This window comes from Kogia breviceps, chromosome 19, assembly GCF_026419965.1.
Source record: "Kogia breviceps isolate mKogBre1 chromosome 19, mKogBre1 haplotype 1, whole genome shotgun sequence".
Lineage (NCBI taxonomy): Eukaryota > Metazoa > Chordata > Mammalia > Artiodactyla > Physeteridae > Kogia > Kogia breviceps.
In genome coordinates this window covers 46,445,694-46,472,107 of record NC_081328.1, presented here as the reverse complement: position 1 = coordinate 46,472,107, position 26,414 = coordinate 46,445,694, and the positions used below count along the sequence as shown (strand labels likewise).

The 26,414-nt window shown below is 59.4% G+C and overlaps 2 protein-coding genes across 2 annotated transcripts; one reads left to right on the top strand and one right to left on the bottom strand.

Moving 5' to 3' along the window:
- Positions 1 to 2,257: 2,257 nt before the first annotated feature.
- ACTG1 (actin gamma 1) lies at positions 2,258 to 5,200 on the bottom strand. The gene is made up of 5 exons (XM_059047626.2): positions 5,023 to 5,200; positions 4,222 to 4,590; positions 3,508 to 3,946; positions 3,225 to 3,406; positions 2,258 to 3,136 (listed from the first exon to the last, which is right to left on the bottom strand). The coding sequence occupies exons 2-5, from the start codon at positions 4,582 to 4,584 to the stop codon at positions 2,993 to 2,995; spliced, it is 1,128 nt and encodes a 375-aa protein (XP_058903609.1). The 5' UTR covers positions 4,585 to 4,590; positions 5,023 to 5,200; the 3' UTR covers positions 2,258 to 2,992.
- A 15,240-nt stretch (positions 5,201 to 20,440) lies between these two features.
- On the top strand, positions 20,441 to 26,414 carry FSCN2 (fascin actin-bundling protein 2, retinal). Its single transcript, XM_059047620.2, has 5 exons — positions 20,441 to 21,428; positions 24,862 to 25,018; positions 25,377 to 25,498; positions 25,869 to 26,036; positions 26,173 to 26,414. The coding sequence occupies exons 1-5, from the start codon at positions 20,603 to 20,605 to the stop codon at positions 26,376 to 26,378; spliced, it is 1,479 nt and encodes a 492-aa protein (XP_058903603.1). The 5' UTR covers positions 20,441 to 20,602; the 3' UTR covers positions 26,379 to 26,414.

Here is a 26,414-nt window from a genome sequence, read left to right as displayed (position 1 = left end):
CTAATGTGAATCCTTGAACTCTCTCCTTGAAACGATTTGTGTCCTCTACTCAAACACTGACCATTTGGGATGAAAGGGCCTTGAACTTGAAATTGCATCCAAGAAACACAACGTCCACCTCTTGCCAGGGTATGGTAACTTTGAGTTGGAGTGGTTGCTGACCGTCCGCTGGGCATGCAGACAGGCTCCTTGCACTGCAGGAAGGAGGCACCCATGAGCTTCCTGCCCCACTCAGAGGGCATCCTCCACTTGTCTCAGCATCAGGACACCTGGGGGCCCTGGTGGAGGGGAGCCTCTCCAGGGTTCACATCATGGAGTCCCCCAGAATATGAGACATTTCTCTGAGGCAGCCCTTCCAGAAGCTTCCATTCATTAAGCTGATTAACATTAAGACAATCAGCCTTTGAGGTTTCACCTTCCTTAAGTGGCCCATTTGAATGCTTTTCTCTCATTTGTCTATATGTTCTCCCAACTTTTCCTTGCAGATCTCCAGTCCTTCCATGGTCTGGAGATTAATCCCGTTTTCCACTTTGAAGCTGTTGCATCCCAAGTGCCTGGTGATGATGTTCTCCCGTGAAGAGCTCCTTTCTCTTTTCTGTAGAAGTAGGCAGAGCTGGCCACATCTTGCTTTGGTTTGAGCAGATTCCGTGTCGAAAGTCATGGTGGCTACAATCTTTTCCTCAAGCTCCCTCTCCTTTGCAAAGCCTAGCATTTTCGTGCATTCAGTTCGCAGAGCTACCCAGAGAAACGATGCTGACAAAAGGTGAGATTTTCCACAGGGGCCGGAGGAGGGGCCCGAGGAGAGAGGTCACGGTGAGGGCCTCCCTTTGGCAGTTAAGTGTCTTTTGATGGATGGCAGTGTGCCAAGCTCTCCAATAGGCTCGGCCAGGCAACGGCTGTCATCCAGTGGGTACACTGATTGGTTTTGACATCCGGTTACTGTCTCCAGAGCACCACAAAGAATGGCCAGTGTCTTCTGTGCTGCCGAAATTCTGCTATACCCCCCAGGAGCAGGAGGGTGGGCTTACGTGCCCCTTCCACACACAGGGAGGGTGTCCTGGCCTCCGTGTGGAGCAGGCGCCGCTCTCCAGTTTGCAGAGGGGACGGAGGGGATGGAGGCCGGAGTAGAGGGCCTTGCCCACCGGGCCCAGTGCAACTAAGAGTGGATGGAGCTAGGATTGTGGCCACCCAGGCAGCCAGCTTTTTCCTCCCAGTTCCTAAACGTGTTCTGTCCTCCCCGGCTCTCCTCAGTCCGGTCTGTCCTGTTCCCTGAATCTGCTCATGCTTCAAATCAGATTTTCTAATCCTGACTGAAAGCGGAATGCTGCCCAGGGCAAAACAGTAATTTCTGACCTGTCACTCTTGTGCGTTCCACAGGTGGTCACAGGGAGGCTATGAGCAAGGGGACAGGAGCAAAGCAGATGGAGGTGTGAGATTGGCAGGGTCCACCTTCTGCCCCCAAAGGAGACTCCACATCTCCCTCGGTTGTATATTCTTGGGACCCCTTACTCCCAATCCAGCCCAGCCTAACAGGGCCTCCCTCCCCTGGACCCTGAAGCCCTCTCCCCAACTATCTGGAGGTCAAGCTAGAAAGCACCACCAGCCCCCACTGGTGAAACTTGCTTCCCAACAGCAAAGGCATGAAATCTCCAGATTCCAAAAACATGTTCTTCCAAGCCCGCTTTTTCAATCTAGCAAAGAAAGCTTTTACCTTTCTGACCCAACCTGCAAAGGTTTGAAAATCTGAAATACCTGCGGAAGACTGCCTGCCATTACAAAAAGTTTTGGGGCAGAAGCTGTCAAGGAGCTCAGAGCCTGCAAGTCATGTTCATGTCACCAGGTGACACCTCTTATCAAATCGCAGGTTCCATGGCTCAACAGTCAGGCTCTATTCTATTAACTCCACGATTGTTCCACTTTCATATGCTGACCAAAAAACAAGTCCCACCCCGCCACTACCTGTGTGTGGAGAAAGCCATGCCCTTCGTGGCCCCAACTGCTTCTATGGCAGCACAGCCTCACGCTAAATTAACACCAAGTATAAAAAGATTCCTCCTTCCACCAGCTTGAGGGCCAATCCCAGACAGGTTCTCCTTTCCCTAGAAGCCCACAAAGCCCACAACGTGAGGCAGATTCCAGCTGTGAAGAGATGCTCATTAGGACCTCCGGTTTGGGTGAAACCAAACTGTTGCCTAATTTGAGCTGAGGTTGTTCCACCCTCACCCAACCTTACATTCCCCAAAACAGGAGGCACTGATCAGTTTACTGCAGCACTTTTATTTCCTCACAATGACGCATTGCTGGGGCCTAATGTTCTCACATGACAGTAGAAAACCAAAATCTGTTGTCATCCCTTAGAGAATTGAGAGTTGCGTACAAAAACCTTACATAAATTAAAAGAATGAATAAATTTACAGGTGTGAATGCAAACTTTTCCAACTCAAGGTAAGTAACAACCCACGGTGTTCTGGCGGGAAAACTTCGGTAAGAAAGGAAAGCAAGTCCTAATAAGGCTCAGACCTTCCCAACCCCGTAAGACCGGCAAAACAGAAATGACAACTGGTTCAGGACTCCTGCCAGCCTCTAGAGAAATCCTGGAATAGGCAGCTCTGACACATTAATACCCTGCACAGATTGAGAGACTCATGGTCTCCCAGATTCTCATCAAGCCATTGGATTTCTCTTCCATAAATGTGTTCTCACCTCAGCCACAAAGTGACGGAGCCGCGTGTAACTAAGGGTTTAAATCAAAGATATGCACAGGATATTAAACATATACCAAGGGAAGAGTTAACTTGAATACAAGGTCAAAATCAGCAACAAGTTCTACAATCCAGTGCTGATATCAGATACAAGCTTCTAGGACAAATTTCTTTTCAAAGGCTTATTCCAGTTTCATGAGGCTAGCATGAGGTGTATACATTTGCCAAGGCAAATTTATACTTCTGAATTAACTCATGCAGCAAATGCTACGCATCTGCTCGCAGTCCGTTTAGAAGCATTTGCGGTGGACAATGGAGGGGCCCGACTCGTCGTACTCCTGCTTGCTGATCCACATCTGCTGGAAGGTGGACAGCGAGGCCAGGATGGAGCCCCCGATCCACACCGAGTACTTGCGCTCAGGAGGAGCGATGATCTGGAAAAACAAGAACGTGGTTTTAGTCAACGGCATTGTCTTCCCAGCAAGGCCTCCAAGCCCAAGCCCACAACCACCTCTGACTCACCTTGATCTTCATTGTGCTGGGGGCCAGAGCCGTGATCTCCTTCTGCATCCTGTCGGCGATGCCGGGATACATGGTGGTCCCACCAGACAGCACTGTGTTGGCGTACAGGTCCTTCCGGATGTCAACATCACACTTCATGATAGAGTTGAAAGTAGTCTCGTGGATGCCACAGGATTCCATACCTAAGAGACAAAGCTCACTCTCAATGATCACGTTCAAGGTGAAAGGCACCTCGGCTCTCAACACCCTCAGACGGAGGTCATGCTGCCTGCCTGACACCTACCCAAAAAGGAGGGCTGGAAGAGCGCCTCTGGACACCGGAACCGTTCGTTGCCGATGGTGATCACCTGACCATCAGGCAGCTCGTAGCTCTTCTCCAAGGAGGAGGAGGACGCGGCGGTGGCCATCTCCTGCTCGAAGTCCAGGGCAACGTAGCAGAGCTTCTCCTTGATGTCACGCACGATTTCCCGCTCGGCTGTGGTGGTGAAGCTGTAGCCACGCTCCGTGAGGATCTTCATGAGGTAGTCTGTCAGGTCCCGGCCAGCCAGGTCCAGACGCAGGATGGCATGGGGGAGGGCGTACCCCTCGTAGATGGGCACCGTGTGGGTGACCCCATCCCCAGAGTCCATGACTATACCAGTGGTGCGGCCAGAAGCGTACAGGGACAGCACAGCCTGGATGGCCACATACATGGCCGGAGTGTTGAAAGTCTCAAACATGATCTGCAAGAAGCAACAGTCCCTTAGTCAAAGGAAGGGGCCCAGGACCACCCCATGCTCACACACCATGCCAGCATGCCACAAATGTGATGTGTGAAGAAAAGAAAAAGAAACAAGCAGAAACACAAATAAGAAACCTTGAGACTTCAGGAAGGAAATGCCAGAAGAACAGAACCCTGAAAACAGTGAAAGAAAAACTTGAATTTCAAAAATCAAAACTGAACATGAAATGACTTATAAAACACATGGAACGGCCCAATCGACCCGGCCACGCTTACCTGGGTCATCTTCTCACGGTTGGCCTTGGGGTTCAGGGGGGCCTCCGTCAGCAGCACGGGGTGCTCCTCGGGGGCCACACGCAGCTCGTTGTAGAAAGTGTGGTGCCAGATCTTTTCCATATCGTCCCAATTGGTGACGATGCCGTGCTCAATGGGGTACTTGAGAGTCAGGATGCCACGCTTGCTCTGGGCCTCGTCGCCCACGTAGCTGTCCTTCTGCCCCATGCCCACCATGACGCCCTGGTGTCGGGGACGCCCAACGATGGACGGGAACACGGCCCGGGGAGCGTCATCCCCAGCAAAACCCGCTTTGCACATGCCAGAGCCATTGTCGATGACGAGCGCGGCGATTTCTTCTTCCATTGCGATCTACTCAAAAATACAACCAACTTAGGCGCGCCCTGGAGCCCAGGAACAACCCCTGCACAAAGGCCCTCGCCGTAAGACGTTCCGCCCCCCCACCCCGACCAGCCGCCCCGGCAGCAAAGTAACCGTCTGGAACCAGGGCCGGCTTTTATATAACGCCCACAGCAGCATCGTTCCGCGAAGACACGGCCGAGGACTCTCAGTACTGCGGCCCAGGCCCGGCCCCGCCCTGCCCCCTCCGCCGGCAGCACCCCCACTGAGCCCTCCATGGACCCGCCGGGGCGCGTCCCACCTCACCCACTCCACCCCGCCCGGCCACCCTTTGTTCCCGGCGTCGGCGCGACCGGGCCTCTGGAGCCAGGAGCGAGAAGCGGGCCTGCGGAGGGGCGCGGGGGCCCGGATACCGGGTCAGGCCACTTAGGCCTGGTCACTTACCGGTGAAGGAGGCGGCCGTAGGACGCTGAGAAACGAGCACACAAGCGACAAGAAGACGAGGAGCGCGAGCCGGCTGCGGCGAGTGAGATCGACCACGGCCTCCCCCGCCCGTATTTAAGCGGAGCGGGGCGCGCGCGCGGGCCGGCGGCGCGCGCGGCCCCAGAACATGTCCATATATGGCGATCTTTCCGAACGCCGGGCGCCCATTGGCCCGCCCGGCAGGGGCACGTGGGGCCCCGCGCCCGGTCCCGCCCCCCACCCGCCCCGCCCCCAACCGCCCCGCCCGCGCCGCCCCCGCGCGCCCGAGACCCTGCGAGCGAGAGCACGCGCGGGCCGGCGCGGGGGGCGGGGTGGGTGGGCGTCCCCGGGGATCGCAGGGCGGGGTGCATAGGATGCCGCAGAGCTGACCCGCCGGCCCCGCCCCGGGACTGCTACGCGCTGTTGGGGAGGGCCCGGCTGCACCCCGAAACTGCCTGGCCCGGGGCTGGGCTGCATTCGGAGCCAGTTGTGCGCCCGCGACCGGCCCCGCAGGGGGGGCTTTGCTCCCCGGGCGCCCCCTTCGAGCTTTCTCCCCGAGGCTCTCCAGGCCGCGAAGGCGGGTTCCCGGCGCCGGGCTGGGGGAGGGGAGGGTGGTGGTCCCCGCCGGCTGTCCATGCGGCATTGTGGGCCCCATGGTCCGAGGGAGTCCCGGGGAGCCGTGACCTCGCCCCTGTCACTATGGAATGGAGCCGCCCGTCCCCTAGCGCAGCCATGACCGCGTAGTACTCTCCGCCGGAGTTGGGGCGCTCGGGGTCCCTGACGGTGCAGACACTGGCCCCGTTATACCACACCCAACACATCCTGCTTCTCAAACCGCAAGCCCGATTGTCCCCAGGCGGGGGCTCCACTCCCTGTCCGTTGGGGAGAGGGTGGAGCTTTGTTTCACTTTAATCATCTTTGGGCATCGTAGGGAAACTGAGGCAGGGAAGAGTAGTTTTGACTGCTTGAACGGTCAACTCACCCCTAAACTTGAGGAGAGAACCTTCTCTTTTGTTTATGACGCTAAGAGTAAACCCAATGGACCCCGGCAGCCCTGGGGCTGTGGTTTTCCCGGGTCCAGGGCGCGCCCTCTTCCCCAGGAGCCTGCTCTTGAAGACCTGTCATTTCTGGCAGGGTCCTGGTCACACCTGCTGCTTCCAGTGCTTTCGTTATGCCTGGAGGGAACCAGGTACTACCGTTTCCTTGGACTTATTTGTAAGCTTTCGGGATTGCTTAGTACAGAATTAAACATCAGAGGAGGCATGTGTAAGAACACACTGGCCATGCGGGGTGGCAGTGGTGCCGGACTCAGTCTGGGGACTTGTCCAAGGTCCGGGTGCGCTGGGCTCTACCTGGGCTGGTGTCTGATGGGGGGCGAGGCCGGGCACCCCAAGAGCCCTGAAAGGTCAGCTGGTGTCCACATCTACCTTGGGCTAGGCAGGTAAAGCAGCCGCCCAGCCCACCTGCGGACTGCAGTCACCCAGATGCCAAGCCATGCCTATGGCCACCCATGCCACCGGGCCTAGCTGGGTCCCAGACTCCCCAGACTTTCCAAGGGTGTAGGGCAAGGCTACTGTCCATCAGGTGTCTGCTCCACCCACGGAAGAACCTGGGGCTGGGCCTCCGGAAAACCCACCCTTACAGGCGCTCCTGGGCACAACCACCGGCCTTCAACCCCCAGGTGGGGGCGTCAGTGTGCAAAGAAGATTGCAACACTTGGGGGTCCCAAGATGTCACACACGGGAAGTGGGAAGTGTCCAAGGCGTCGCGTCCTGTGTCTGCCCACCCCGCATTCCACTCAGGCTCCCTCGACTGCGGGGCCTCCCCTCCTCGGACTCCAGTTCCCTCTGGCACTCCTTTGTCTGGTGTGCCCGGGCTGCTTCGTGGGACAGATAGGGAGGGGGCAGAGGCCGTTGGACCTCTGTCCCCGTTCCTCCTTCCTTCTTTCCCACCTTGCAGTCCGCAGGGTGCACGACTGAAGGGCTGTGGGGGGAAGTGGGGCGGGGCCTGGGAGCCCCGAGATTTCTGGGTCTTCCCCCTTCAGTAGGCCGCCGGGCTGCGGGGGAAGGGAAGGGGCGCTATCAGCCGGCCTGGCGCTGGCTGGGGTGGGGGAGCAGCTTCCAGTTCCGCGGCTGTGTCACCCGGTGCGGTGGGGCGGGGGTCAAGGTGCGGCCGCAGGTGTGCGGGTGCGGGGCGGTGGCGCGCGGCGCGGCCATATTTGGCCATTTCGGCGCCGACAGAGCCCCGCCCGCCGCCTGGGAAGCCGCAGCCTGGGCAGCCCAGTCCCCGCCCGCCGCCGGCCCTGAGTCACCGGCCGGGCGGGGGGCGGAAGTAATGGACTGGGGGCGCCGGGCGCGCTCCTAGCCTTATTTAGTCAAGGAGGCCGCGGATTGGCCGGCGGAACAAAGGGGCGGTGGCGGGGGGGCGGGGCGGCCCCGGCGCCTTCGAGGAGGCGGGGCGGGGAGGGGACCGGCAGCCTCTCCCACCCTCACCGCGGGCCTCCGAGGGTCCGGGAGACCCCCGGTGCGTCGCGTCACGCCCGGCCGCGAGAGGGCAGGGTGGGGGTGCGCGCGGGCCCAGAGGTCACGTGGTCCGGGCGGGGGGAAGCGGAGCTGGAGGCTTGGCGGGGGCGGGGGGCAGGGGGCGACGACCCTCCTGGGAAGCACCATCCAGAACCAGGAGTAAGTGGACGCCGTGGGTCCAGGGACCGGGCCCCAGATAGAGCGAGACCTCCAAGCCCCGCACAGGGGGTTGGGGAACGCTGCATTCTGCGCTGAGATTTTTCTGTTTTGCAATCGGGCAGTGCGAGGCCTCGCCCAAGGTCATCTCAGGGCTGTGCTCATGGAAGAGCACGGCTGCCCCCACCCCTCCTGAAGCTGGAGAGGCCCTGGAGCCCCTTGGGAGGGGACCACACGGATGTGGCAGCCCCTGGCTTGGGTGAGCAGGGAGCCTCTGGGAGGAGGGAGAGAGTCAGCAGCTGCACTTCTGCCCAGAAGTGGGTGTGTCCTTCCCATCTTGAGGATGGAGACTTGGGGCTCAGAGAAATGATGTGAGTTTTTTAGCCCAGTGCTGGTTTGGTGCATTTATTGTGACCTTGCTGCATCTCGTTTCATCTTCCATCCATTTAACGGCTGAGAAGACAGTGGCGCAGGGAGGTGGCATCACCTTGCAAGGAAGTCTGGGGTAGCTGAGACTTAGCCCCTGGCCTCCCCAGCCCTGGACACTGCCAGGCAACCCCAGCTCAGGGTCCTTCCCTTGTCCCTCCCTCTGACACCCACACCAGCCTCTCGTCTCCTTGCTCCAGCCTCCAGGGATGCTTCCCAGGATCCAGGTCACCTCTGCACCTGGTAGCCTGACCCCCAGCCCATCACCCCACCCCTGCCTCCTGCCTCTCTCCACCTCCCAACTAGCCAGTTACTTGCCAGGCAGACAGGGTAGGGAACTTGGTAATGAGTCCCCCTTCGGGCCTTTCCCTCTGCCAGGAATGTCTTTCCTTCCCCTCCCTCCAAATACAACGTGGGGGGATCCGGGTTGGATCCTAGAACACAAAAGAAGACAGTAGTGGAAGAACTGGTGAAATCCAAATAAAGTCTGGAGTTTAATTAATGAAGTACCAAAGTCAGTCTCTCAGTACAATTGTACCATGACTGTGTAAGATGTTAACACTAGGGAAAACTGGGTAGAGAGTCTGCAGAAATGCTAATACTGTCTTTGCGACATTTGTGTAAATCTAAAATTATCTCATAATAAAAACTTCATTTAAAAAATGCCAAGGAGGACTTCCCTGGTGGTCCAGTGGTTAAGACTCCGCACTTCCACTGCAGGGGGTGTGGGTTCAATCCCTGGTAAGGGAATTTCCACGAGCCGAGTGGTGCAGCCAAAACAAAAAAGCCAAGGAAAACCAAAGTTTCCCTACCCTCAGCTCACTGTCCTATTCTCTCAGGCTTGTGGATCAAATGCTCTTAGATGAGTGTTCTGCCACCTAAAGCCTTCTCCAGGTCACTGGGCTGGCTCCCACTGGGGCAGGGGCAGCCTCTGGAGTGGCTCTGTCTGCTTGGAAGAAGGGTCCCCAGGCTGCCCTGGTAGGCAAGGTCAGCTTATTGCTGGCTTGGCCAGCCTGCCTCTGAGTTTCAGGCCAATGAACAGAGGGCCACACATTTCTGTCTCTGGTCTAAGTGTCCAGTGGGGCTTGTTCTCCTGCTGGCACTTTACAGACAGTCATGGAAAGTTCATATATCCCAAGGCACCTTGGAGGCCAGGGCTCCAGCCGCACGCCCTGCGGAGCCTCTCTGGCGGCCAGCTGCTCGGGCACTTAGGCATTGGTGAGTTGTCAGGTGCTCTGTGCTCAACCCTGCCATTTGTTCCGTGCCAGGATGCACTGGGCCAGGCCTCTTCGTGTGTCATCCAGTCCTCACTGCATAAGGCAGGGAAACTGAGGCTCGCAGTGTGCACCCCCCCACACATGTGGTTGGGGTGTCAGGTACACAGAGACACCCAGGCCAAGGCTTCACTGCTCCGGCAGTGGAGGGCTCCAGGCATTTTGAAGATAGGCCCCACTGGAGATCATTCGAGTTTCCTATCTCCCCACTGTGGTGCAGCAGGAACCAAGGATGCCTTTGGAAGGACACTGGGTTGGGAGTCAGGACCTGAGTTCTGAGCCTCAACTTCTGTAAAGAAGATGGGCCAATGATGTGAGGGGTGTGTGGCCCACCAGAGGCTCTGAGGCTGGTACCCCTCCTGCACTGGATGATAGGTCTGGGGACAGGAGACCATTGGGTGGCCCAGTGAACTTTCCCCAAGCCTCACCACTGAGGTTTTCCAGACCTCTGACCTCAGTGTCCCCAGGCATTCAGTTTTCGATGATGATTAAGCTGTACTCACTCAGCGCCTCTGTGTGTCAGACCTGAGATTACCAGGAGCAGCGGCCTCCTTACTCTGCTTCCAAGGGCACACCCCCAGGCCTGTTCCACTGGGCCTTGGGGGACAGTGACAGCGCTGCCTACACCACTGAGCAGGCTGCTGGACCTGGCACAGTGGTCCCGGAGGTCACCACTTTTCACTTCTGCATAGTTCTTACTCTTGGTGAGCTGTGTCCACAGATTGCAAAGGGGAACCAAGGATTAAACCCAGGAGGCCAGGCCTCCAGCTGCTTCATGACAGTTCTACCTCAGCATGTGGCTAAAGCCAGAAACCAGGGACTTCCCTGGCAGTCCAGTGGTTAAGGCTTCATACTCCCAATGCAGGGGGCATGGGTTTCATCCCTGGTCGGGGAACTAAGATCCCGCATGGCCCACTGTGTGGCCAAAAAAAAAAGTCAGAAACCAGGGTGCCCACCAGACCATGGCACACTCTGCACACCCCTGACCTGTGTCCAGTCCAGCTGCCAGCCTCCTGCTTCCCCACAATTAATATTACAAATCACATCACCCTGCTCCCCATACCACCCACTGCCTCAAGACAACACCCACTGCCTCAAGACAGAACCTGAGCCCCTTACTCTGTTGCTGGAGGCTTTCATGGCAAGCTCTGCCTGACCCTCCACCCTTTCACCTACTATACCTCTCACTCACTGCCCTCCAGCCTAAGACCAGCACCTGCCCAGAAAGTTTTTCCTGTTGGCCGCCTCCTCCCTGCAGGCCTCCAGGTCATCCCCGGGCCTTGGGGCAAGTCCCCACCTCCCACCTGAATGTTGGTTATTCGGTTTGTCCCTGCCCTCTGCCCCAGAGTGTAGGTTCTCTGGACACAAGGTGAAGCTGGTGTCCCCTGGTACCTATACAGGGGAAGGAAGCAGGAATGTAGGCAGAAGGAATGGAGAGAGTAGGGCTCCAGCCCTGAAAGAGGGAAGGGCCTTCCCTGAGAGTCAGAGGGGGGACAGGGGAGCTGCTGAGCTGTTCCCCCAACCCTGACTCCAATATTCAAAGAGAGGATATGGCTCTGGAGCTGAGGGGGAAGGGAGCAGAGGCCTGACTGCCCTCAGGGACCCTCTCCCAGCCCCCAAGCTGGTAGGCTCACGGGGGCTGCAGGGGACAAGGGTGGGGCACCCCTCCTGCACTTCCCGCTCTGGCACGGTGCTGCGGGGAGCTCGCCCGGCCAGCCAAACTCTCTTGAGCTGGACAAGGTCAGGGCTGCCGCGACAGGTGTCCCCACCCCTTGGACATCTGGCGCCATACGGAAGACCGGGAGGTGGATCAGGGTAAGACACAGGCAGGAGACCGCTGCTCTGGGTTCTCTGTCCTCCCTGCCACTGCTCCAAAGGCTGCAGATGGAGTGGCCAGAGTGGAGGGAGGTGAGGTCATGGCTGAGGTCGAACCCCGGCTCCGCACCGGTCACCCAGGTCTTCCCGGCTCTCTCCTTCCCGGTTTCGGACTTCCCAGGGAAGCGGCGCCCAGGGGGCGGGCCCTGCTGCTCTCAGCCCCGCCTGCTCCAGCCGGTTTGGGACGCACAGCCCTAGCGGGCTGGGGGCAGGGCTCCGGGAGCTCACACTCGCCCTGGGCCCAGGGCTGCGTGTCCTAATTTGGTCCTGGGGCGGTTCCCGGGCCAAGAGTCCTAGCATGTACCTTCCTGCGCCCAGGCCCGCCTCCACCTCCGGGGCCTGACCTCAGCACCAGCTTTCTCTGAGCCCTTTGGTGTCAGCGCGGGAGTCCCGGGAGAGACTAGGTCCAGCGGGCGGCCGAGGGAGTGTGGAACAGGCTGCCACCGAAGCAGTGCCAACCAGGGCCGGAGGCCTGGGGCTCCCTGCCACCCGCGGCCATTCTGCGCCCCCTCCGTCAGCTGGTTTCAGACCTGGGGTCAGAGCCCCCTCTCCTGCACCGCACAAGCCGCATCTCCTCTGCCCCGGCGGTTTGCGGGCAGGGCACGGCACCCGGGGCCCTGCGGACGGGGGAGATGTGCGCAGGGCCCACACTCAGGACGGACCTCTCGCGGTCAGGCACGGGGTGGGTGCGGGGTCATCTCCTACGCGGGGAGAGCTCGGCGGCCGGGGCCAGGAGATGGCGCTCTGGCCGGCTGCGGCGGCCCCGAGCGCCCAGCTCTGAAGCAGGCTGCTGTCATTCCCAGGTGGGCCGCCAGGTGGGTCCCGCTATCGCGGCTAAGCGTCCCGGGCCGGGAGAGGAGTCGGGGCCGCACCTGCCGCCCCATCCCAACTACCCCGGCCGTCCCCAGAGCCCGGACGACCCCCCGCGGCCATTGACTCGGGCTGGGGAGGATGCTGCCAGTGGCCCCTGAGTCACTGCCGCCCGAGGGTGACAGGGAGCGGCTTGGGAGTGGCCGGTGACCTCAGCCGGTGCTGACACAGGGTGACAAGGTGGGATTGGGGTCAGCCAGCACCCAGGGCAACGGAAGAGGGTAGGACCAGGGCCTCCACTCAGCCAGGCAGGGCCAGCCCACCCCTATGTCCCTGTACCTTCTGTTCAGGGAGCAGACAGCACCCACAGAGGGACCTCAAAGCTAGGGCAGACCCTGGACCTGAGTGTGTTTGTAGAATACACAGCTGGTTCCCTGGGAGGGTTTAGATGCCAGCTGCCATGCTGTCTGCTCATTGGACACACTGGGTTATTTCAGCAGCTAGGCCACCTGGGCAGATGGCCATAGATAACCAATTCAGAGAGGAGAGGGAGGCTCAGAGAGGTTGAGGTTGGTTCCAGGTCACACAGCAGGATTGGAGGGGGTGGGACTGTGAGCCCCCTCCCCCAACTATACACACCCTGCTGGCTGTGGGGAGGCGGAGGTTGGGGGACAAAGGGGTGTGAGTTCATTCCACTTCTCCAGGGGCTGCCCAAGGGCTGTGAGCTGTGGGGCTAGGTCATTCGGGACTGGGCTAGCCCCGGGAAGGTGGGAGAGGGGGCCGGCAGGGATGCAGCCTCTGGGGGACCTGGATTGCCACACCAGGGCAGCAGAGAGACACGGAACACCCTGAAGGTGGATGGGTCGGGGGCAGAGAGAGCCAGGTTGGGGTTAGGTCATTCCTGGGGAAGGACAGAGGATGCCCATGGGCTGGTGGCCAGAGCTGTACCTCTACCTTCCTGGGTGACAGGTGAGTCAGCCCTACCTGTGTGTCTACCAGGGCCTGTGTGAGTGAGTTGTCTCAGGGAGCCAGCCCCCAGGAGCAGCCCTGACCCAAAGGAGCCACAGCCAAGGTCAGCAGTGCTGAGCAGACTCCCAGACCCACTCCTGCTCACAACATTCTCTTCCCCACTTTGCCCGGGCAAAGACTGAACATGGGGTGGGGGGGCTGGGGGGGGCGGGGAGCCACCCAGCTGGGAAGGGACAGGCCTGGGGCCTGTAAGTAGGAGTTGAGTTTGCATATCTGCAGGTGCCTGTGTTTTACCTACCTGGGAACAAGGGAGGGAGTTTCGAGATGATAATGTTCCCTCAGAATTTTTTTTGTGTGTGTGGCCTCACCGTGCAGCATGCAGGATCTTAGTTCCCTGACCAGGGAATAAACCTGTGCCCCCCTGCAGTGGAAACAATGAGTCTTAACCATGGGACCACCAGGGAAGTCCCATGTTCCCTCAGACTTTGAAGGCTTGACTCCCTGACTCTTCCTACTGTTGCTTTTGGGAAATGGTTGTCATTTGAGTCCCGATCCAGCGTCCATGGTTTTCTGTGTTTCTGCACAAGCGTTTGGGCTTTTCCCTTTTTTCCAGCCTATCTGAGATTTCTGGGGTACCCGTGCTGAAGACCTCATTCTTGTCTTGGTCACTTCTAGGCCCCAGGCCCTCAATGTCCTTCAGTTCTTGGGAATTTTCTTGTGTTATTTTTTTCATAATTTCCCTCTCTCCTGTTTTATTTTTTTTCTGTTCTTTTGTTTGGGAATCTCTATTAATTGGCTGGTCATATCTCCTAGTTGAATCCTTTAATAGTCTTATTTTTTCTTCTATTTATCTTTTGTAACTTCCTGGAATATTTGACTTCTTCTGACCCTGCAGTGGGATTTTAAATTCTAGTTTTTATGGTTTTTAAATTTTTTTGAGAACTTAATAAAAACTTAATAAATTTTTACCATTTGCCTTATTTTACCATTTGTCACACTTGCCTTTTTAAATTTTTTTGAGAATTTATTAAAAACTTAATAAATTTTTACCATTTGTCACACTTGCCTTATTTTCTTTTTATCTTTCCCTTTTCATTTCTAAACCATTTGGGAGTCAGTCTCAGATATCCTGCCCCTCACTCCTTAATATTTCAGTGTCTTTTTCCAAAGAACAGGGACATTGTCTTATATAACCACAGTACAGCAACCAAAATCAGGCAATTTCACATCAATATGGCACAGTTCATCTAAATTTCAGTGATGACAGTTGTCCCAATAATGTCCTACATAGCATTTTTCCCTGACCTAATCCAGGGTCTGTATTGCATTTAGTTGTCCTAACCTATGACATACTTAATCCCCAGGGCCTCTCTCCTGTTCTCTGCACCATTTATAGCATCACCTATAGGTGAGAAGATTTTTATTAGAAGCAGACCAGCACTAATGCCTGGAGCTAAGTGGCATGACACTGTCCCCATGGGAGCCATTTGACAAAGATAGGTGACCATGTGCAGAGCCTGTTTGACTGTAGAAGGCAATGGTCCATTTCTGTTTTGGCCCAGAAGTCAGAGATGGAGTTGATTCCTTTTTGGATCCCCAGCAAGATTTCTGGCACACAGTAGGTACTTAATAAGTGCCTGTGATTATTTGACATGAGGAGTCTGGTTCTTTCACGATGAGCTGAGCCTCTGCAGGTAGATTTGGCATTGTGCACGGGTGTCTCTGTGTGTGTGTCTGTGTGTCTGTGTACATGTATGTCTGGGCATGTGTGTGAAGGTGCACATAGACAGGGGCTGGGCAGAGGCTGCCATGGTCACCTGCGGAGTTGTGAGCTCCTGATTGTCCATGCCAGGCATTGACACACCTTGGGTACCTGTGTGTCTGCAAGCCCAGGTGGGCAGTAAATATCCATATTTTGATGAAGTTGACCTGGTCCTCACTCAGCCCCATGCAGCCGGGGCTCACTCTCAGATATTGCAAGTGTTCCTCTCTTGTCCCAGGAATGTGCAAAGGTCCTAAGGTTTGGGTGCTGGAAGATTGCCCAGTGGTCATGGGACATCTGAGCTTGCTGAGATGCCCTCAATCCTGTCCTTGTGGTCCCTTCGGGAACTTTCGGCCTCGCTGGGTTCCAGAGGCCTCTGGTCTCTCCCTCCCCTCTCCTGCTGGATATAGCCCTCATCTCCCCCTCTCCCCGCCCCCTGACCTTATGGTTTTACAAGAGACAAAAGCCAGGAGACTGCACCAGCTTTGTACCCTGAAAGCCCTAAGTGAGGGCCTCCCCAGCCCAGCCAGCAGCTCTCTGCTTGGAGCGGGGCGGGGGGACCAGGCAGGAGAGGTTTTCAAGGAGCTGCTTTGCCAAGACAGTGTGTATCTGGGTGCGTGTGTGTGAAGACAAGGGTCTTGAGGGGGGTATAGGGTGGGAGGGGGAAGGGAGGGGTCTTGAGAGATGGTGGTGGGTGTGGATTTTCACATGGAGCAAGTGGGAGGCACAGGCTGGGCACCCCCAGTGTTTGCACACACAGCGCAGTCTGAGATGCGCGAGCCCCCTCCCTTCTGCCCTGCTGAGGGGAACTGTCACCCTAAACCGCCTGCAGGCCTCCAGTAAACCAACCTAGGCCCCCGCCCGCCCATGTAAGTGGAACTGTGGGGCAGCGGAGAGCTCTGCCATGAAAAAATCATGAGGACACCAAGCTGTGGGCCTGTTTCAGGAACAATGCAGGAGGCTGGGCCCTGGATGCCTGCCAAGCTGGACCCCAGGAGAAGGTGATGGGCCCAGGAGTGAAGAAATCAGGGCCTCAGGATGTGCACAGCAGCACCTGGACCAGCAGAGTGGCCCTCACCTCCTTGAGGGGCCAAGAAGTCTGGGGACAGAGGGTCAAAGGGGTATGGCAGAGGCCTGGCCATGGTGGGGGCAGAGTACCCGGGATGGGCTGGGACGGGAATGCCAACCAGAGCAGCAGCTGGTCAGGGCCTGGGGCTGAGGCGCAGGCTCTGGAAAGTGGGGTGGGGCGCCGGGGATTTCCTCTGTGAGGAGTAATTCCCAGAGACTCACTGCCCTGCGAGATGGCTCTGTCTGTCTGCTCAGCTCAGGGGGCCAAGACTTCAGTCTGGGAAAGGTGTGGCTGTGGAGGTCCCTCAGCCGGTGAGGCTGTCCTGGCCTCCATCCTGGGCCATTTCCCAGTTTCCAGGCTCCAGGCCAGCTGAGGTGGGGAGGGCCCCTTCCCCCAGCCTGCACACACACAGCACCTGTGCCAACTCACACCACCAGCATCAGTGTTGCCCGGGCACTGAGCCTGGTGCACGCGCTGGTCACCATGGCAGCAGGTAGTGTGCTGGCAGGAGCCCAGGCTGGGCTCTAGCATCTAGGGCTGGCTGTCTAGACATGCAGAGGTGGGTGTGCTTTCCCTGGTAGCGCCAGAGGGGCCTGGCTGGGTGGAATGGGAGGGGGACCCTCCAAATGGCCAAGGCTGCCCATCCCCCAGCACCCCAGGAAAGGAACAGTTTCCTGAGAGCTCCAGGGTGGATGCCAGGGGCCTGGGGGGCTTTAAGGCCCTCTGCTCTTGGCCCTAGCTGGACACTAAGAGGGCAAGAAGCTGAGGATTGGCCCCAGCATTTCTGCTGGAGCCTTCTGACAGCTGAGGCCACCCCTGCCTTCTGGGCCCAGCTGTGGCCATAAGGGTCCATCATCTGCAGATGGCGACTCCCTGAAGTAGGGAACCAGAGGTGCCCCTCACCTTAGGAAAAGGTGTTCTCCTCAAGTCAAACATATTAAAGTCGGTGTGTCAGGACTTCCCTGGTGGCGCAGTGGTTAAGAATCCGCCTGCCAATGCAAGGGACACGGGTTCAAGCCCTGGTCCAGGAAGATCCCACATACCGCAGAGCAACTAGCCCTTGTGCCACAACTACTGAGCCTGCGCTCTAGAGCCCGCGAGCCACAACTACTGAGCCCATGTGCCACAACTACTGAAGCCCGCACGTCTAGAGCCTGTGCTCCACAGCCAGAGAAGCCACCACAACAAGAAGCCCACGCACCGCAATGAAGAGTAGCCCCCGCTCGCTGCCAACTAGAGAAAGCCTGTGCGCAGCAGCGAAGACCCAATGCAGCCAAAAATAAATAAAATTTAAAAAAAAAAGTTGGTGTGTCAGGTGGCCTGACGTCTGTGCCCAGGCCTGGTCCAGGTTGCAGATGGCAGCCCAGGGTGGTGCGGACACACTGGGTTTGTGCCCTCACCCCTGGGAAGGGACTGTGTCAGGTTCAGAAGTGAGCAGGGGCAGGTGAATGGGGGTCCCAGAGTGGCAGGGACTTTGGATGCCCCAGAGTGTAGGCTGGACAGGGCAGTCGTGGGCACGTTCGTGTGCCCCAAGTGGGTGGCTGTGTGGACAAGTTCTGGCAGGGGCATGGGGTTCTGTGAGAAGGGTGCTGCCGCGGGGCTGCAACACCCAGCCCACCACAGGCTCTCGTAAGGAGTGTACATCTGGGGTGTGAGGGGTGCCCCTGAAAGAGATTCCCTTATGCTGTGCACAGCCTGGTTGCCCTGCTGGGCAGATATGAGTGGTCTCTGAAGCTGGGATCCAGAGCAGCCTCTCCAGACTGGGGCTGACCCAGCAGGTGGCCATGGCTCACTCGGCACAGTTCCTGTCTGTGTGCACTTAAACACACACACACACGCACGGGGCCCAGACTCCCAGGCACACCACCCCATCTATCAGCAGAGGCTCAGCCCATCACATAAGAACCCCACATCAAACATTCACAGGCACTTATTAAGTACCTACTGTGTGCCAGAATCTTTTGGGGGATCCAGAAAGGAACCATGACCCTAGCAGGCAGCTGGACGAGGGCCTGAGATCCTGAGGGGGAGGGAGGGAGGGGGGACCATCTGTGCAAACTACCTCCCTCCAAGGAAGCCTGGGCTGGAAGGCCCACCTCTCAGAGTCCCCCTGGGGCCTGAAAGGCCAGGCCATGGCTCGCACCCCTGGGTTAGTGCCAGGGAGCCCCACCCCACCCCCACCTGTGGCTGTGGGGCCCTAGAATTGAGAGGCCACAGGCCCTTCTTTCTGGCTCTGCTGCTGAGAAGCTGCCTGGAGCCAGGCCCACTTAGCGCCTGGCGGCTGGGCTTCCTCCCGTGGGGCATGTGATGCCCACGAGCACCCTGCCAGCACCAGTCAGCGCTAACGAGGCCGTCATGCTAATCGGAACAGGCCAGCTCCTTTGCAGCCTGACTGGGACTTGGGGGTGCAGAGGAGAGACCAGTGCCCGTGCCTGGAGGTGGCCGTGGGCACAGCTGCCCCTCAGCCCACCCCCCACACCCATACACATGTGACCTGAAGTGTGGACAGCATCATGGCTTGTACCTCCAAACCAGGACATTTCCCTGGCATCAAGGCCTGGGCAACTCAGTCCCATAGGAACTTGGGGGGATATTTTGTGGGCATCATCTCTGGGGAGGGGGGTGCAACCCCAGATTGCATCTCCCTACCATGGGATACCTGGCACGCAGCCTAGCCAGGCACACAGTCAATGCCCCATAAACATGTGTGGGTCGCAGAGGTGGACAACACTAGCCCCCAGGGAGAGCCAAGACCAACCTCTCGCGCAGCTGACCTGCGACGTGCACTACATTGTCGTGGGGATTTGTGTGCAGGCCTACCTCCCTGAACCCCCTAAGCAAGGGGTCGAGTCTCCTGGTCTCCTCCTCAGTATCTACACGTGCCTGGGGATGTCATTGTCCGGGACCTGGAAAATGGAGGAACGACTCCTGACCCATGTGCCCCTCTGCCCTACCCACTCCCTGGGGCCTATGCATGCCCGGCCCAGGGCCCCTTCATTCTGTTGGACCCCCCATATGGCCTCGAAAGGGATGGAGGAGTGATGCCTAGAACATCAAGGGCAAGACTCTGGGGGCCGTGGCTGGAAGTGCCCTGTGGCTCCCAGTCCTGGTCCCCAGAGAAGGGAGGCCTGAGGGTCACACGCTGTGATGAGGAAGAGGACACCAAGGCTGGCCTGGGCCCAGGACAGGCAGCTCTGGTTTCACTACTTGGCTCCTGGCCCCTGAGGCAGGTGCAAGAGACAGACAGGCAGGGCAAAGCTGAGCAGGCCCGCTGCAGCCCCCAAAGACAGCCCCCTCAGGTTTAGTGTCGGGGGCGCAGGGAGGTGCAATGGGGCGGCCCCAGAGGCTGGGCTGGGAGATGCCGGGTCAGAGGTAGCCAGCTCTGGCTTATCCTAGCCTGCTGGCCTCATCCCTCTACTGGAAAAGCTTCGCCCTATGTGATCCCCAGCCCCAGCCCATAAAGAGCCTGCAGTCAGGCCAGTCGCTCTGGCAATGTGAACGGCAGTTCAGGGGTCTCCAAGGCCACCCATCAAGGCTGGCTTCACCAGAGCTTGCCCATAGAAGACAGAGCAACCTTATGGGCCCTGAGAGTTGCTCAGGGTACAGGGGTCAGGTCAGAGCCTGGCCCCGTGACCCCGAGTCTGACAGCCTGCCGCCTCCTTGTGCTGCCTGGAATCATGTCTGCTCCACGTTCATGCTCCCATGTCCCCTCCCACCGTGCAACCTGCAAGGCGGGTGTAATTCTCCATCACACAGCTGCCACCTCAGCCCAAAGCAAGGGCCCTTTTCCCAGGGCCCAACACAACCAGGCTCCCTGGCCAGTGTGAATTCGGCCAAGTGGTTGCCTCTCCACACCTGGTTTGGATCTGGGTGCCATGCGGGTCAGGATGGGGTGGGGGGACACCTGGCCCCACTCACTGGCACCAACAGCCCTGCCTGCCACTTTCCCAGCCACAGGCCACCCTCGGGAAGCATCAGACTCAGGGCTGCAGGCTGTGACCCAGGGGCCACTGAGGGGGATGGCGCGCGACTCAGCCGCAGCCGCCCAGGTTGGGGGCCTAGCCGCACTCCTGGCAGCAGGAATCAGAGAAGCAGTAACTGGATCTGGCGGCTGAGGGTGGAGGGCTGCGATCGGGTTGCGGCCACATGCAAGTTTTCCACCAGGCGGCTTTCTCTACCTCGGGAAAGAGCTGGGCTGGGCTGGGGAGTCTGTGCAGTGGGTCTGGGGGCCCGGAGGTGGGGGGCAAGGAGAGAGGCCAAGACGTGCAGGGGCCAGAGGCCGAGGCACAGGGCCCACGTTGGGGCCCGGGCAGCTGCCAGCGAGGACAAGGAGGTGGTCGGCCCTGCGGCGGGTGGCGCTCTCCAGCCCTGCCGGCCCTGGGCTCTGGCCCCTGGGCAGTCCAGGAGTGGCTGAAATCCAAGCTGGGGTAATGAAAGGCTGCTGCTGTTCCTAAGCCGGCACAGCTCTGATCCGCCCTCCCACCCGCCCTCTGCTGCCCGCTGGCCATGTAAGAGCTGCCTGGGCCCGTGACCGCTGGCCAGAGGCAGCATCCGAGCGGGCAGCAGGTCCATGACGCCGGCTGGGCCTAGGGGCCACGGGCCGACCCCGTCGAGCCAGGCCTCTGGGGGACCTCGGGGGCCGTGAGCACACAGAGAGAGCTTCCCAGGCCCCTCTCGGGGACCTCAGCCAGGCCCGAAGATGCCCACCAATGGCCTGCACCAGGTGCTGAAGATCCAGTTTGGCCTCGTCAACGATGCTGACCGTTACCTGACGGCTGAGAGCTTTGGCTTCAAGGTCAACGCCTCGGCGCCCAGCCTCAAGAGGAAGCAGATGTGGGTGCTGGAGCCAGACCCAGGCCAGGGCACAGCTGTGCTGTTCCGCAGCAGCCACCTGGGCCGTTACCTGTCAGCCGAGGAGGACGGGCGCGTGTCCTGCGAGGCGGAGCGGCCGGGCCGCGACTGCCGCTTCCTGGTCCTGCCGCAGCCTGACGGGCGCTGGGTGCTGCAGTCGGAGCCGCACGGCCGCTTCTTCGGCGGCACTGAGGACCAGCTGTCCTGCTTTGCCACAGCCATCACCCCGGCTGAGCTGTGGACCGTGCACCTGGCCATCCACCCCCAGGCCCACCTGCTGAGCGTCAGCCGGCGGCGCTACGCGCACCTGTGCCCGCAGGAGGACGAGATCGCGGCGGACAGCAACACACCGTGGGGCGTGGACGCGCTCGTCACGCTCATCTTCCAGAACCGGCAGTACTGCCTCAAGTCCTGTGACAGCCGCTACCTGCGCAGCGATGGCCGCCTCGTCTGGGAGCCCGAGGCTCGCACCCGCTACACACTCGAGTTCAAGGCGGGCAAGCTGGCCTTCAAGGACTGTGACGGCCGCTACCTGGCGCCTGTGGGACCCGCAGGCACGCTCAGGGCTGGCCGCAACACCCGGCCCGGCAAGGACGAGCTCTTCGACCTGGAGGAGAGTCACCCGCAGGTGGTGCTGGTGGCCGCCAACCACCGCTACGTGTCCGTGCGGCAAGGTAATGAGGGCGCGGGGCTTGTGCAGCGAGTGGCCCTGCGGCTGATGGGTGGGGACGTGTATGTGGCAGCACACAGCGTAGGTGGGTGGGCCGTGGGCCACATATGGGGTCCCTGCTGAGCCTTGGGCCCGCTGGACAGCTACCGGATGCAGGATGGGCAGCGCCTGGCTGGAGGTAGTTGAGGCCCAGGCCAGTTGCTATGAGGGGTAGGAGGGCAGGCCCCGCCCACACTGGGCTGGCCCCCTGCCTGCCCCTCCCCTTCCCTTCCATCACCCCACTTCTGAACTTTAAAGGGTTTGGGAGGCGACCAAGGGCAGGGCAAGGAGACAGCAAGAGTGGAGTGGGGAGGGGTCTTGGGGTTCCTCCAGTCCAGGGGGATGCAAGCGGCCCCTCCAGGGCCTGGACTCCTTGGTGGGGAGACACTGTCTCTACCCAACAGGTGTGGCGTGGCTCCCCCCAAGTCCTGGATCATCGGTCACCTGCTTCATGTGACCGGTGGGCCCTTCCACATGTGATCACATGCCTGTGGGGTGAACGTGGGCAGTTCCTACTTCCCCTCGAAGAAGGTGAGGTCCCAGAGTGGCCCCAAGCTGCTTGGGCTCCTGGCTCTGTGCACCCAGGAGTGGCTGGGCACACCCTGACCCGGCTCACTGCCACCAGCTGGTCCAGAAGGCAAAGACCCGGCCCTGAGCACCTGGAGGGGTGGCCCGGCTGCGGCTCTAGGGGCCCCTGCCTGTAGTCTGGGTCTTTAAGGCCAGTGCAGAGCAGGGACCGGCATTCAGCAAACACCCCCAAGTACTTGGGGCATGTGGTCGGGTCCTGGGGCGTGAGGGAAGACAGACAGCCCTGGTCCTTCCCACGTCAGGCCCTACTGTCTGGCCACACCGCTTTCTGGCCTGGGCCAAGGCCCATATGCTTGGCTGGTCAGGAAAAGGTGGGCAGCAGTGTGAAAAAGCTTTCTCTGTGAGTCAAAGGAGATGCTGGATACAAAGCATTTGTCCTTGTTCAGCTTGTGAGTGAGTCTTGTGGTGGTGGTAGTGGGGATGGTGGTGAAGCTGGAGGTGGTGGTGGTGGTGATGGTGAGACCGGCTGTGGTAATAGAGACGGTGCTAGCGATACTGCTAGTGATGGTGGTGGTGAGGGATGGTAGCTGTACAAACCATGTTTCATTCTCTGGACCACCCTGCATCTGACCCCATCCCTTTAATGGGGAATGTCCCCCACAAAGGACCAGATTTGCCTCCCACTATAGAGGCCAGAGGTACCGCACATTCGCCTCCCTGCTTTCCTTACAATAAGCCTGAGAGCATAGGACCTGGCCCCGAGATATTCAGATGTTGGCTTGGCTACCAGTGATTCAAGGAAGTGGAGCGTGGCATCTCAGTGCTGGGAGGAGGGGAGCGGTGCCACTAGATTCCAAGGTAGCTGGAGTGGCGGCTTCTGTGGAGTGGTGGTGCCTCGGTCCCTGTCATTTTGCTGGTCAGGCAGCCTCCAAACCCGTCTCCTTCCCCCTGGAGTGTTTGTGACCACCCTGGCTTCTCCTGCCAATATTTTTCTTTTGCAGCCTCTATCAGCCAGGCTCTGCTTGTTTCCGCTATGCCGGCTGCTGGCTCTCACTGATGCGGCATTGCTGTGGGGCCGCCCAGCAGGCAGTGTTCGTTGCTGCAAGTAACAATGGCCGCAAATTGGCTTAAGCCACAAGGACACTGACTATCTCACCTAAACGGAAGTCTGGAGGCATGGGGGGTGGCGGGATCCCCGGCAGGCACCATTGCCAGCTCAGTGGCATCACCAAAGTCCTCCACGCTTTCCTCTTTGAGGAACCTCTCTCCCAGGACAGCTGTGACCTCAGGCTGGTGCCCTTGTGGTCACAAGACGGCTGCTGCTGTTCCAGGCTCACATCCAGACAGGACAAAGTCCAAAGGAAAGAGGGGCACTGGCCCTTCTGTATCTTCGCAGGAGTAAGGAAAGTTCTCCTGTAAATGCTCTCAGACACCCCTTCTTGCTCAGACACCCACCACTTGACCAATCCCTCCTGGAACAGTGGGGTCCACACTCTTTGCGGGCAACCAGGACTCTGTGGAGCCTCTCCTGCCTCAAGGTCGGGGCCCCAGGAGCAGCCGGCTGTATGAGATGGAGCCCCTAGGCTGCATCCTGTCTGGAAGGGGCGTGTGGGGGGCAATGCTGGGGACACCAACAGCTTGGCCTCAGAGATGGGGGTGGAGGTGCAGCCATAGCCTCAGACCCCTGGCCTCGCTCCCCCCTTAGTCCCTGCAGGGATGGCTCCCTCACCTCCTCAGGTCTGCTTCATTGAGGCTGTCCCTGACCAAAACCCACAGCATTCATGGGCACCGGATGTACCACCATTCTTGTCCACCGCTCCCCATGGACCGGTGCTAGAAGGGCAAGGGCCGCTGTCTGTTTTTTTACTACTGATTGCGGGCCCAGGGGAGCTGATGCTCACTTTGTTCAGTATTGCTGATGGGACGGTGGGATTGGCAGTGAGAATGCCGGGCCACCTTCTTTGGCTCTGAGCAATGATCTGTGTAAGAAGGGAGACAGACCCCAGCCTGGGGGGCTTTGGAGGGCACAGCCATAAAGGGTGACAGGTCCTGACCTCTGCAGTCTGGCCTCTACCTGCTGGGGGTAGGGCAGGACAGGATGTGGCCCTGACCCTCAGGCTCTGATGGGGGTCTGCCACACTCCCTCCTGCTCCCCTAGCTGGAGCCGCTGGAGCCCAGCCTCAGGGGACCCCTGTGATCTGCCATATCTCTTGGAGCGGCCAGTTGTGATGGAACAGGGATGTGGCTTAAGGAAAGATACTGGGGAGGCTCCACCTCCTGCCCGCTGCCCCCCACCCTGATCACGGATGACCCCTTTGTCTCCCTCCCAGGAACCCCAGGCAGAGCCCCAAGTAGCCTTGCCCTCCCTCAGGGCTCTTGGGAGACCACGCACATGTGAGTGAGGGGCTGGGGAGGTGACAGGGGTCCAATCCCTGCTCAGCACCCAGGAGCAAACCCCAGGCCCCTGCTGTGTCCTGAGCCACGGCTGGGGAAGGACAGGGACCCCACTGTGTCCATCCAGCGGCTTAGGGGAGAGTTATAAATAGAGGCTGGTGTAAGTCCTGGGTTGAGAGAGCAGGAGCAAGCAGATTACCTGACGATTAGCAGAGGCAGGGGATTTGCCGGCACGGAAGGGCCTGGTTCCTGGGGCTGCGGTGGGGGCTGGGCAAGTACCTTTATGGAGCAGTGTGTATCGGTCCATGACGCACCCACACGGTCCTGGGGCAGAGCTCCAATCTTCTAGAGTCCAGAGGGTTCTAGATGAGAGCCCCGCTGACTTCAGGGCTGCCCCAAGGGCATGCCTCCCCATCCGTCTGCTCCCCACCCCACCCAGGGCGAGGCGTGAGGGGCTTCCCATCTCCTCCCTCCAGGGGTCAATGTCTCAGCCAACCAAGATGAAGAACTGGATCATGAAACTTTCCTGATGCAAATCGACCGGGAGACAAAGAAGTGCACCTTCTATGCCAGCACCGGGGGCTACTGGACCCTGGTCACCCACGGGGGGATCCATGCCACAGCCACACAAGTGTGAGTGCACCATCCCCACCTCTATATGACCATCTTCACCTCCACCTCCACCATCACCATCACCACCACCTCCACCATCACCATCATCACCTCCACCACCTCCACCATCATCTCTATTACCACTACCACCTGCATCACCACCTCCATCTCAACCACGGGGACCACACAGCAGCCCAGCCAGGGAAGAATGCCCACTGGGGTGAGGGACAGCTCTTAATGGTGGTGGGGGTATCAGTGGAAGGCAAGTGCCTGTCCCTCCCCCTGAGGGGGTGGTATTGGACTTGAGTGGGATGGGGAGGCCTGACCCTGAGCCCCCACGTCCTGCTCCTCTGAGGGAACCTTGACCTGCCCCTTCCAGTTCTGCAAGCACCATGTTTGAGATGGAGTGGCGGGGCCGGCGGGTGGCCCTCAAGGCCAGCAATGGGCGCTATGTGTGCATGAAGAAGAATGGGCAGCTGGCGGCCATCAGCGATTTTGTGGGTGAGCACTCCCCTCATTCTCTGGGGAGACTGGGGCGGGGACCTCTGCCTGGGAACAGGGCCAGCTCGGAGACCCTGTCTCCACGAAGGCTGGCCCTTCTCCCTCCCCGTGAAGCTGCTGCTGTCCACGACAGTAGTCTTACTTGCTGGTCCAGATCACTGTTCTTGACGTGGGGGAGCAGATCCAGAGCACCCTGATCACTGCTGCACATTTGGGGAACTGGGGGCTCAACGGTCGCAGGCCCCTGGCTAAGGCCACATAAGGCAATGGCAGTGGCAGATCGAAGCACACAAGCTGGGCAGTGAGTCCGGGCCTGGAGCTCTTCCAGGTGAGCCCCGTTAAGGCCCCTCAACCCCTTTCTCACCATCAGGTGAGGACGAGGAGTTTATTCTCAAGCTCATCAACCGGCCCATCCTCGTGCTGCGGGGCCTGGACGGCTTCGTCTGCCACCGCCGAGGCTCCAACCAGCTGGACACCAACCGCTCCGTCTACGACGTGTTCCACCTGAGCTTCAGCGATGGCGCCTACCAGATCCGAGGTGCGGGCGTGCGGGATGTGGGTGGGGGGAGCGCGAGGAGCCGGGGCCCGGAGAGGGTGGGGGGCGCCGAAGGGGATGGGGGAGCGCGGGGATGGGAGCGAGCCGCCCGCCGACTCCCGCTCCCCTTAACCCCCAGGCCGCGGCGGCGGGTTCTGGCACACCGGTAGCCATGGCAGCGTGTGCAGCGACGGCGAGCGCGCCGAGGACTTCCTATTTGAGTTCCGTGAGCGTGGCCGCCTGGCCATCCGTGCCCGAAGCGGAAAGTACCTGCGCGGCGGCGCCTCGGGGTTGCTGCGCGCAGACGCAGACGCGCCGGCCGGGGTTGCGCTCTGGGAGTACTGAGTACCGCCCTCCTGTCCCCTATTAAATCGTGTCTGT

Excerpts from the sequence above, each read along its gene's own strand:
- FSCN2 (XM_059047620.2), top strand. The coding sequence starts at position 20,603 with ATGCCCACCAATGGCCTGCACCAGGTGCTGAAGATCCAGTTTGGCCTC. Across the intron at positions 25,019-25,376 it reads CATGCCACAGCCACACAAGT|TTCTGCAAGCACCATGTTTG; the intron begins GTGAGTGCACCA and ends TGCCCCTTCCAG. Across the intron at positions 25,499-25,868 it reads GGCCATCAGCGATTTTGTGG|GTGAGGACGAGGAGTTTATT; the intron begins GTGAGCACTCCC and ends TCTCACCATCAG.
- ACTG1 (XM_059047626.2), bottom strand. The coding sequence starts at position 4,584 with ATGGAAGAAGAAATCGCCGCGCTCGTCATCGACAATGGCTCTGGCATG. Across the intron at positions 3,947-4,221 it reads ACCGTGAGAAGATGACCCAG|ATCATGTTTGAGACTTTCAA; the intron begins GTAAGCGTGGCC and ends TGCTTCTTGCAG. Across the intron at positions 3,407-3,507 it reads CTTCCAGCCCTCCTTTTTGG|GTATGGAATCCTGTGGCATC; the intron begins GTAGGTGTCAGG and ends TTTGTCTCTTAG.